At 53.8% G+C, this 12,004-nt stretch overlaps 1 protein-coding gene across 8 annotated transcripts in view; it reads left to right on the top strand.

The window, feature by feature from the left end:
- The window catches only part of NCOR2 (nuclear receptor corepressor 2), a 202,309-nt gene that overhangs the window by 95,544 nt on the left and 94,761 nt on the right, over window positions 1-12,004 (top strand). For all 8 annotated transcript variants that reach the window (XM_014963218.1, XM_014963250.1, XM_014963209.1 and 5 more), the window contains exons 12-13: window positions 4,977-5,031; window positions 7,172-7,270. In XM_014963218.1, coding sequence (XP_014818704.1) covers window positions 4,977-5,031; window positions 7,172-7,270 — 154 coding nt within the window. The remainder of the gene's footprint in view (window positions 1-4,976; window positions 5,032-7,171; window positions 7,271-12,004) is intronic.

Here is a 12,004-nt window from a genome sequence, read left to right as displayed (position 1 = left end):
TCATCCCCAGAGGCTGGACCTTCACCAGAGCACAGTCCCAGAATTTGGGCAGGGGACGACACAGGGCATCTGAAGCAACCAGCTGCTGAACAGGAGGTGTCCTAGTGAGGGTGAAGAACGTGATGAAATGAGTTGAAAGGTCCATGTCCGTTCAGAGAGCTGTGTTTTAGGAAGAGGAGGCTGGGTCTGATCAGCCGCGGCAGGGAAGCAAAGCAGTGCTGGGCAGGCCTGGGTCAGCAGCTTGCTGGGAGGATTGGACATTACTGTTCTCCTAAGAACCAGTATCTAGCTGTAAATTAAAATAACAGCACTTGAGACCTGGCCTTCCAGGGTCAAGGGTTGGAATTTATGTCTGACCAGTGCCATCCCAGGTGACAGCGAGGGCTTGGAATGATGGTGCTGCTAGCCAATTAAAGAGGGTGGCCAGAGCATCCCTTCATCCCCAGAGGCTGGACCTTCGCCGGGGCACAGTCCCAGTATTTGGGCAGGGGACGACACGAATGAGACATCACATTGGCCACTCTGTTGCAAATACCTAAGGAAACCAGTGTGCCCAGTCTGTCCTGTCCCAGTGCAGCCCAGACTCTGGATGAACGTTGTGCTTGAATAGGATGGAGTAAAGGCATCAGATTATGTCACGGGGTGTTGCAGTACGAGGAAAGAAAGGAACGATGGCCCTGTTATGGTGACGTTTGAAAAGCAGTGCTGGGCAGGCCTGGGTCAGCAGCTTGCTGGAAGGATTGGACATTACTGTTCTCCTAAGAACCAGTATCTAGCTGTAAATTAAAATAACAGCACTTGAGACCTGGCCTTCCAGGGTCAAGGGTTGGAATTTATGTCTGACCAGTGCCATCCCAGGTGACAGCGAGGGCTTGGAATGATGGTGCTGCTAGCCAATTAAAGAGGGTGGCCAGAGCATCCCTTCATCCCCAGAGGCTGGACCTTCACCAGAGCACAGTCCCAGAATTTGGGCAGGGGACGACACAAATGAGACATCACATTGGCCACTCTGTTGCAAATACCTAAGGAAACCAGTGTGCCCAGTCTGTCCTGTCCCAGTGCAGGCCAGACTCTAGATGAATGTTGTGCTTGAATAGGATGGAGTAAAGGCATCAGATTATGTCACGGGGTGTTGCAGTACGAGGAAAGAAAGGAACGATGGCCCTGTTATGGTGACATTTGAAACATCCTGGAACAATATTAGCTTTCCTGTGGAAGGGAAACCCAACATCTCCCTCTGCCCACCCTTTCAGAAAGCTGTGCAGAGCTGACCCGCTTCCCTCCCAGTTTGGGGTGGGGGGCTGCACGTCCACATGGCCATGGATTTGATGGCTGGGAAGGGGGTTGCACTCCCTGTGCTGCTGCTGCTTTGACTCGTCTCTCACCGTGGTCAGGAGCTATTTTGCTTAAGTCAGACATTTCCACGCAGTATCTTAAAGCCTTTTATTTCAAAATGAGAGATTAATTGTTTCCTGGCTGACAGCGATAGCCTCTTTCAGCGTTTAATTTACAATTACTCTAGCAATAAAGCTGTCTAGTGCTTGCTTTTGAATTCCCCTGTTCCTCCGCCTGTCCTTTCCTCTTGAACATCTGTCCCCCGTGGTCCCCGCGGGGCTGTGGTGCTGACCAGCTGTTCTCTCTGCTTTCCCCAAAGAACCTGGAGAAGCAGATGCGCCAGCTCGCTGTCATCCCGCCCATGCTCTATGATGCTGACCAGCAGCGCATTAAATTCATCAACATGAACGGCCTCATGGATGACCCCATGAAGGTCTACAAGGACCGACAAGTGATGAACATGTGGAGCGAACAGGAGAAGGAGACCTTCCGGGAAAAGTGAGTGGAGCCCTCACACCTCTCTTTGTGTGGCCTTGGGAAGTGTAGACAAGACCCATGCAATGCTTTGGCCGGGACCCCAGGATGCTAAAGCATGAAATTTCCCAAGGGCTTGTCTTGCCCCCGGACCCCGGGGTACAGGCGCAGTCGCTGTGTTGCCTTGGACCTGGGCACAGGGTGAGGCACCTGCAGAGAAACCTCAGGCCTTTCTGTGTGGTTGGCATGTTCGTGCCTGCAGAGGTGTGAGAAGCTGCTGCTCACAGCAGGGTGAGAACTAGAAGTTTTTCTGCTTCTGCATCCCTTGTTGTATCAGCCGCTTTAAGCTTAACACCAGTGAAACCCAGTGCTCCATGCACTGTTACGTTTTTGGATTTAGGTACTGTCCTTTGGGCACTGCGTGTCCAGGGCGATTATGGGGCTGTGGACATCCAGCCCCCCCATGTAGACCCCCTCAGGCTGCTGCTTCCAGCTGGTGTTCATCCCTCAGCGCTCTGTCCTGCTCCCTGCAGGATTTGCACCGGCTGCTGTTTCCATGGAGGCATTCCCACGTAAGACACGTGCAGGCTCTGGCTGCGGTGCCTCCTGTTTACAAGCAGTGCTCGAGAACAGCTTTGCTTTATCAACTGAGATTGCCTGGGGGATTGCTGATCCCTTCCCTGGGTACCACCACCAAGCTGTGGGTTCCAGCTCGGTCTCAGATCTGGACTCCCCTGCATCTCATAGCCCAGCAGAGACCCAGTTGTGTTTGCATGGAGGACTGGAGCATCCTCAGTGCCTCCAGTGTGCCTTGGGTGTCTGTGAAAACAGAGATGGAGCTCAACTTCCAGCAGGATGAGCTCTGGCAGGGCTCACTGCTCTGGACACAAGGGGGTACAGGGCTGTGCCAGAGCCAACTCGTCCCTGTGGCAGCACTGCCTTAGGCTGGCTTCCTGACGATGGTGAGACAGCTCCATGGATGACCATCAGGCCTACAGCCAGCCATGCTGGAAGCTGCTCTATGTCCGGGATCCCTCCTCCTCATGATAACTTCAGTTTGCAGCTGAAATAACTTATTGCCAAAACGGACCAAAAAAGAACAAAACAAGCGAACCGGCTCCAAGCCTTCAGTGGAGGAGAATCCTCATTGCTAATTAGCCTTAAAATGTGACACTCCAAACAGCAAGGCTTGCCCGCAAATGACGCAAAGGCTAATTACTTGGTCTTTAATGGCGGAGCCGTGCCTGGCTAATGGGGCTGGAAGAATCCACACCCAGCTCATGCATCCTGCTGTGCATGGTGGTTTCTGTGTCATCGCTGTGGGTGATGTGGAGCTCGAGGCGTAAATACAGCAGGATTTTGGGGCTCTCTCAAAGCTCATTGTAAGAGATTGGTCCTTAGGAGCTGTAAGGAGGGCCAAGGGATTCCTGCCCTGGCTCTCACCCCAGTCCCGGGGTGCAGGTAGCCGAGCTGCCTGGTGTGCTGCAACTTCTGGCCTGGGTATTTGAGGTGAACCGAAGTTGCGTCATCTGTGATTGTGATCAAAAGCCAACCTCTTCCTGGGACCGTGAAAACCTGGTGCAACCTTTTGTTCAGCCCCGATGGCAGGGGCTCTCAGAGAAAACAGCCAGGCACTGCGAGACCAACAAGCTCTGGGTCTGAACTCATTCTAGCTGTTAAGACATAACCACGAGGAAGAGTGATTTTATTTGCTTCTGGGTAGGATTTCAGGTCTCTTTATTGAGACCCCCGTGGCTGGGCTGCTCCCAAGGGGGACGTGGTTTGCTGATGAAGGAGCAGAGATGGCTGCAGTACCCCTTCACACTGCTCAGGCATCAAGGTCCTGTCGTGCTGGGCACTGTGAAAACACAGCGTCTGTCCCTCATTGTGGTCTGTGAAAAGCAGTGGATTGTCATCTGGGTTGCCCCCAGTGCTGTGTTAGCATCGTAGATAATGTGGCCTTGAAAACCCAGTCCCTTGGTCAGCCCTTGGTTGGTGTTGAGCCAGCGCTGGAGTTGTGCTCTGATCCCAGTTTGTCAGAGTAGCCCAGCTGCTTTTCTTTTCCCCTTTCCCCTCACCCCGCCCCAGCATTTCTGGTTTCTTTTTTCTTATTTATTTAGAATCATAGAATCATCTAGGTTGGAAGGGACCTTCAAGATCATCTAGTCCACGTGTCTTGGGTGATTTCCCTTGGTTATACCTGGGGGGAGGGAAAGTTTTGCCCTTCAAAATATTTGATGGCAGAAAAGCTGATAGAGGCTTGGGTCCCCCGTTAAGCGCCCAAGCGTCACACTCCCATTGCTGTCCATACTCCCACCTCCCACATCCAGCGGTGCTCCAGCCCTGGCACAAGAGCCATGCTCCCCACACTTTGGTGATGCACTGGTTAACTGTCCTCTTGCCAGCGGGATCACCTCATGCCAAGGGATCACCTCATGCCAAGGGCTCGTTGGCCTTTGGTGCTTCCCCACCAGCCAGGCAAAGGGATTTGATGGAGGAGACATCTCAGCACCCAGGGACAGCTTCTCCCCTGTGGGCCATGCACCCTCCCGGGCTGCCGGAGCCGTGGGCGAGCCTGCTGACAGCTCCTCCACTTGCTGGGCAGGAGATGGTGTTCCTTGGAGCGGCTGTGCCACCGGGGATCTCTTGAGCAACTCCGCGACGTGGCAGCTCTGTGCTTCCTCCTGGGGTTTGGGTTTCCCTTCCCCTCCTTTGCAGCTGCTCCTGCCAGCCCAGCCGGGCTTGGGGTCCTCCTCAGCAGTGGGGACACCCCCAGCCGTGCTGCAGGGTGCTTGTGCTCGGCCACTGACGGTGATTCCTTGCCCTTTCCTTGCCAGATCCTGAGGCCTCTGCCCTCTGTGCCCATCCTGCCATCGCTATGGGCTTGGGTGGCCGTGGGATCGAGCGGGGTGATGGGCACTGCCAGCCCCCTGCCCGCTCCCACCCCGTGATGAACATCTGCGCATTGAAACTTCCAAACAGCCCAGCTTTGCTGTGCTAAATTTAAAGTTCCTGTCTTTCTGGGAAGCTGAGCAGCAGACAAATATTTTCTCAAACCCCCAGTCCCTCGGGGAGCTGGCCTTGCTGCTCCGGGCGCGCAGGGCACGGCAGCCCCGCGACGAGGAGGGTCAGAGCCGACACTAACCCCTTCCCTCTTGCTCCCACAGGTTCATGCAGCACCCAAAGAACTTCGGCCTGATCGCATCCTTTCTGGACAGGAAGGTAAGCCTCCCTGCCTGGCTTTAACCTGCCTGGCGCTCGCTCTTCTCCATCACGCGGCTCCGCTTTGGTGGGTGCTGGGCATCTGTGGGCGGTGGTGGCTCAGAGCCCCGGGCACGGTCCAGACGCCTCCTGACTGCCTGCAGAGACAAGGGACTGAGTCAGCTGCGGAGAGACAGGGAGCTCAGCGCCGCGAGATGTGTGAACGCATCCAGCCTGGCGCGTAGGCGTCGCAGCCCACCCCGTGATCTGCCTCGGGGAGCTGCTTTCCAGCATCTCCTGGAGGCATTTTTACCAGCCGGGCTGTCGCTCAGGGGGTGCAGGGTCCCAGCACAAAGCAGAGGGGTCCCTTCTTTGCTCCAGGAGGGATCTTGAGGGTGGGCTGAGTCCCAGCTGAGGCTGGTGTCGTGTCTGCACACACACCTCCTCCCGGTGCTTAGTTTGCTCACAGGAGGGCCTGACCTTTCCCAGGCCTCTGTGTTGTGCTTCTTGGACTTTTCCTTTTTGCTGTTAATTGGGCTGATGGAAGAAAGGTTTGAAAAGGAGATCTGAAGGAAGAGCGAGTCTCTGGTCCTGTTCTGAGGGAGCCAGGTGCCTTCTGTGGGACAGACCGTATGGGCAGATCCTGTACAGGCCTGGTCTGGAATGAGAGCGATGGACCTGGTGTTCTCTTGAGCAAAAAACACTGGAGAGCAGATGCTTCTCTGGTCCTTGTAGTTAGTTGCATCCTCTGCCCATCTCATGCAGTGTTTCATCTGTGCAGTGTCCACTCGCTGTGGGGGAACCCCTCTGCTCTCAGGGGGTGGCCTGCAGATGTCCCTTCCAGCCTAAGTTATTCTCTGATTCTACATGACTCAGGCTGGGGAAATAATTTATAAAAACCTTGACTTTCCTGTCTGACCTTCCTGTCGCAAGCAAAGGCCAGCAGCAACCATGTGCTGCTGTTATTGCTGTAAGACACCAGGCTCTTTTCAGCCTTTCCCACTTGTTAAAGCCGAAAGCGGTGGGGACTTGGATGATGCTCACAATCCAGTCTGTGTTCCAAGCTGTAAAATGTCTTCTAATTTTATTTGTACTCGTTTGTATATCAGGCTGTAATTATGATACAGAACACATCCATTATCCTGTTGGAGAGAGATGCAAAGTATGGCTCAATGTAATGAATTAATAGATTTTTAAATTGCATTATAAAAAAAAAAAAAATAGTGATCTTAGCCCTTGGAACAGATGACTGTAAGTTTTTGTGTTCGCGTGTGTGTGTATAATCAGGGCTAGATTAGAAAGAGATCCAATTAACACTTTAAAAGTTGCAATCTGTTTTTGCAAATGGTTCCCCTCCCCGCACGGGGATGAGGAGAGCGCAGCCCCCGTGCACCCCCGGAGCACGCAGCAGCCCCCGGCTCCCAGGCGTGTGATGGGTGGGGGGGGGTTATTGCTGTTCCTGCAGCAGATCCTCTATATGAAGGTGTAGCCCAAGACCAGTGTTCAGGTGCCCACCCAGTTCAGCAGAGGACTTTTCCCAGCCTGGCACGCTCGATGCTGTTCAGGAGCAGAATATGTCGCAGCCGTGGCTCCTTGTTTTCCTGTCATGTCCGATCTGGGACAGAGCTTGTGGAGCCAACTGCTGGAGCTGGAGTTGGGATGGTGGCTCCTGAGCACCGGGCTCTCCATCTGTCTGCGAGAAAGTCGAGTGCACTGGAGCCAGCGAGCTTAATGGCTGGAAATAACACTGGCTGACAGTCGCGTGGCAGGTTGTGCCTCCCACAACCACAACAGAGGGTGACAGGCGGCTCTCCCTCTTCTGCCTTCCGTTGTCACAGTCATCTGGGGTCAGCCCTTCCCCCTGCTTGGCTTCTGACACGGGGTGCTCTCTGCCCGGCACCCCTGGCCTGTGGGATGGCCCCTCTCTGTCCCTTGGAAGAGCTGAGCCTTTTTTATTAAGGAAACATGCGTTGCCCCTGCTTCCAGCTCCACCGAAGGGCTTTGGGAGGGAGGTGTGGGGAAGCCTGTTTGGGCTGCAGATCTTCAGAAGTGGCTGGAGACATGGCCGTGGCAGGGCCTGAAGGCTGCTCCTGGAAGCCTGCACCCCGACAGAGCGAGGGGCCGGGACCTTCTGTTCCCTGACTTGCCCGTGTCGTTGCAGACGGTGGCAGACTGCGTCCTGTATTACTACCTGACCAAGAAGAATGAGAATTACAAGAACCTTGTGAGAAGGAATTACCGGCGGCGTGGGAAGAGCCAGGTAAGAGCTGGAGGAACATGTCGAAACGTCATCTCTTGGGCTTTGCAAGGAGCTGCAGCACTTGGCGCTGGCGGCTTCTCAGCAGCACTTTCTCTGAGCACCCCAAATGCTTCTTTTCTCCCCTCCCCAGATGGAGATCTTGCTCGCAGGCTGCAATGGGGCTGTGGTTTTTCTCTGTGTAGCTTTTCAGAACATGCTGTTTTCTGGCAGTTGATGTTTGTCCATCCCCGTGCCAAGGTCGCAGTAGCTTTAAAAAAGTAAACAACAAACCCAAGATGCTTGAAAAGGGAGATGGTGTGAATGCAGAAAACCTGGCCGTGTGTCAGGAGTAGTGCCGGGTTGCCTCTGCAGCCTGTGGCTCTGTGCGAAAACTGAGCAGGGCCCGTTTCTCTCCCCCCTCCAGAGATGAAACTGGTGTGCTGATGGGGGTCCTGGGAGCTGGGGGGGGGTGGGGCCTGCCTTGCAGAGCCTGCCCAGGGCTTGTCTTACAGGTAGAGATATGGGAGGAGAATGACTTGGGTGGAAGTGACTTCTGGTGAGCGCCTGGCAGAGGCATATAAATCTGTCTGAAGAGCCAGAGGGTGTCTGAGATCCCTGGGGGGCTGGCAGATTTGGTACTGAAGCTAGAGGAGACCCTTAACCCCTTGGTTAAGGCCCAGGCAGGTACCTAGGGCACCATGAGGTGCCTGGAGGTAGGTGACTGAATCAAGCCTTGCCTTTCCCATGGCCAAGATACAAATCTGGATGTAACCATGCTGGTGTTCTGCCGCTAACACAATACCCAGATAAGTGCTAACCTTTTGGGCAGATACCTTGTCCCCAGGGATGCTCTCAGCCAGAGGAAGGTCCTGCTGGTGTATCCCCAGGTCTGTGAGATGAATGATTATCCACGTCATGAGGAGAGTGAGATGACCGCAAAGGGAATATCTCTCCAGATAACGTGGGGATAGAGATGGAAAATCTAGCCTGGCCCGTGCCACCACTGACATCAGCAGCTCCTCACGCTGCATGGCCATAAAAAGCAGCTCTTGGGTCTAGATCCTGATTGGGAGGCAGATAGGTAGCCTCGCTCCAATTTGATTTCTGCAGCATTAAGACACCAGAATAGCTAGCACATGACGAATGTCATGGATGAGGCCCAGTTTTCCCTTCTTTTTTTCAGAGACATTAGAGATGGATAAATCCCTATTAGATTATCCAGTCCCTCTCCCAGCAAACACAGGGTGGTTCCCTCCAGTACATTTTTATAGTGTTTACCATGGTCTGTTTTGCTAGATCACAGCAACTAGAACATGAGGCCACATTTGTTTCTTGTTAGTGGTGGAGACATTCAGCACAGCTCATTCCAGTTTCAATGTGAAGTTGAGCAAGTAACAAGTGTGGAGGGAGAGAGACAATCTTAACGCTCTGCTCCGCATCTACCTCCCTACCCACCCCAGCAGCCACCTGCACCCGGCAGATACTAGTTGTATTTTGGTTTTTAAAAGTATCCAAAGCATCCTTGGCTGCAGAACTTCCCACGGCTCTTGCCCTCGTTGATGAGTCTGGTCCAGCCTGGGCAGTCGTGACCACGTGCTGCTGTTTGGAGCCTCGTTCAGTGCCAGCCTTTGGAACCAGGGACTTGCTGTATCGACTGGAATAAAAGGCAGGATTGTTTTTCCAAGCAGGGGAGAGCAATAATTGTAAAACACTGAGAGGCAGAGGCTGCTGGGCTCTGAGGGGAGCGGATTGCACCTCCGCTGGAGCAGAGCTCAACCAGAACGTTATTGTTTTTGAAGGAAGAGTCAGATCCCTGAGTCTGGGGGGAAAGTGGAGCAGTGACTATTTCCTGTGACTCTTTGATGCTCAGGTGGAAGGTGGGATGTTCAGACGAGCGTTAAGAACCGAGGGCTGGCTGCACAAACAGCAGCAGGAGAGAGGTGCAGAGCAAGAGTTGCTGCAGACAATCCAGCCTGGAGCAGCTCTCCCCCAGAGATCTTGGGGTCTCTTGAGATGCACATTTTGTGCTGCAATACCCCCGCTGTTTCCATACGTCGATTGCACCCGTTCCCTGCGAGGCTGGGTGCAGAGCAGCGCTGGGACAGCCTGTGAGCAGGCTTGGAAAGGGCATGATGCTGCAGAGCAGAGATAGTGGAGGCTGGTGGGGCAGCACGGCTGGGTCCATGCCACCGAGGGAGGCTGTGCTGGGGGGAGAGAGTTGTTTTAGGGTGGGATTTCAAGGTAATTGTCGTTCAATTCAAGGAACTTGTCGTTAAAAGTCCTGCCAGAAGCTGGTGGAGGAGTGGTGAAGCATCTCCCCTGCACACCTTCACAGAGCTCTGAGTGTGGTGCTAATGGGACCTGCTTTCCCAGGCCAGGCTGGGTCAGCTCACAGCTACTCCAACCAGCACGGGAGAGGTCAGATACTGGCAAATCTGGAGGGCTGGGATGGAGGGATGCTCCTGGTAGGACTTTTGCTTAGTGAGTCTTTTCAGAAGCTGCTTATATTCTGGCTGCACCTGCAAAAGTGTGCTCATTTGAGGGTAATCCATCCTGCAGGCTCAGCCAGCACCTTGGTTGCCCATGCTCATTCCTTGTTCCCAGGGGGTCCTGGATTATTTTTAACCCCGTGCAGGTCTCCCCTCATCCTGTTGCCCATGTGTTCTTGCGACGAGTCGGGCTGTGTCTGGGGAGTGGTGGTGCTGGGTCTCTGCGCTGGGTCTCAGCCCCCAGAGATGGTGATGGTATGAAGGATGGGAGAAATGGTGGGATAACATGGGCATGGGCAGCGTGCAGGGAAGAGGCAGGGCTGGAAATGTTCTTCCTGCAGCATCAGGAGACACAGTGCCGTGTTCCTGGGCTTTGAGAACGGATTTTGCTGCTGGTAAGGGTTCAAGGAGTTAAATGCCAAAAGTGTGATTTAATTGATTTAGAGGAGAGGAGGAGAGGTTGACTTTTATACCAGATGAGAAGAGCGGATGAGGTCTGATACAAATAGCATTTCAAGTGGCCCTATGCTGTTTTCTTGCTCCTTTTCTCACGGAGGGGTTGGTGGTCTTATTTGCTCTTGGAGGCTGCGGGGAGCTTGAGAGCGAAGTGGAGATAATTACACGTAGAAATAAAGCTACTCTGGTGTCAAGATTATCATTGTGGCCTACTTATTAAAAGTCCATTAAAAAATAAGAATCCCACTGCTCCCTGGCTGATGGTCCCCTGGCAAAGGAGATTTCTCATAAAGCTGCTACTTATTGCTAAAAATCTCCTGCCAAGAGCGGGGGGGACTTCACATGATTCTGCTTCCAGTTTGTGAGAAGACGGAGCAGCCGCCCGCTCCGAGGCAGGACGCATGCTCCCGGCACGCTGCCTGCCCCGGCGCCACTGAATGAAAGGCACACACATCTGATGGATCATTATGCATAATATTCAGGCTCCCGAGATGAAGATCCTTTCTAAAATAATCTGCGCTTGGGTATGAAAAATGCCATTTAACCCTGAAAGGGGGGAATCAATGGGAAGAGGAATAACTTCCAAGCGTGTAATTTCTCATTGAGAAAAGAAAAAAAAAAAAAAAGTTTGAGTGATGGTAAAATGATCTGATCCAATATTTAATGTACAGTAATAAGCATAAATTTGCATGAGCTTGTAATGAAAGGCCCTCGCATGGATAGGTTGCCTGGGGGGGCTGTCACAATCGCTCTTCAGGGTATTTCAAAGAGCATTTCTCTGCGAACACCCCTAATTCTGTAGCGAGGGGCACCAAAATTGAAGCTAGGCAATTAGCGCCATGTGCTTCGCTTTTTTTTGGGCAAGCTGTTCAGCCGGGCTGCGGTAGCGCAAGGTTGAGCTGAAACCGTGCTGGAATGCGAGTGACTCTATTTCAACATAATTATTCCGTGTGGAGTGCGGGGTTCTTATTCCAGAATAAATTCGCTTTGATTTTTGGAGTAGGGTTGCCCACGTGGCGGTGGAGGGGCTGCAGCACATCGATGCCGGGACATTCCTGGGGGGAGGGAGAAGTTGTGGGGCCAGGAGAAGAGAAGGCTGAGGAGAAGAGAAGGCTGAGGGGAGACCTTATTAATGCTTACAAGTATCTCAAGGGTGGGTTGAAGGAGGAGGGAGCCAGACTCTTCAGTGGTTCCCAGTGAGAGGATGAGGGGCAACAGGCACAAGTTGGAACATAAGAGGTTCCACTCAAATACGAGAAAAAACTTCTTCACAGTGAGGGTGACAGAGCCCTGGAACAGGCTGCCCAGGGAGGTTGTGGAGTCCCCTTCTTTGGAGATTTTCAAGCCCCGCCTGGATGCTCCTGAGTAACATGCTCTGACAAGCTCTAGGTGGTCCTGCTTTAGCAGGGGGGTTGGACTAGATGATCTCTATGGTCCCTTCCAACTCTAAAAATTCAGTGAAATTCAGTGAAATAAGGGAGATGGGCGAGTGTCCCACCAGGGAGGGCCACCAGCGGCGGGTCGGCCGGCAGCGGCGATGGGCAGCCGGAGGAGCCGCCTGCCCGCCCTGGGGATGAGTCAGAGGGGGGGATGAAGTCATGGTGGAGGGACGTGGCCTGCAGGACATGCCGTCACGCCGGTCCCCCTTGGCGCGGCTGTCAGACGGTGCTCACGTACTCCCCGGCGAAAGGCCGCCGTGCGTTAGTGCTGACGCTTTCGAGGACTCGCTCGGTGGCTCCCGGGGGGACTGGGGCTGCCCGGACACCCCCCCCCCCCTTTCCTCCGCCGGGGGGCGGGGCCCGGGCCGGGG

The sequence above is a fragment of the Calidris pugnax genome, unplaced genomic scaffold (genome assembly GCF_001431845.1).
Source record: "Calidris pugnax isolate Ruff unplaced genomic scaffold, ASM143184v1 scaffold32, whole genome shotgun sequence".
Lineage (NCBI taxonomy): Eukaryota > Metazoa > Chordata > Aves > Charadriiformes > Scolopacidae > Calidris > Calidris pugnax.
The sequence above is the reverse complement of the archived record's forward strand: the minus strand, read 5'-3'. Positions and strand labels throughout refer to the sequence as shown.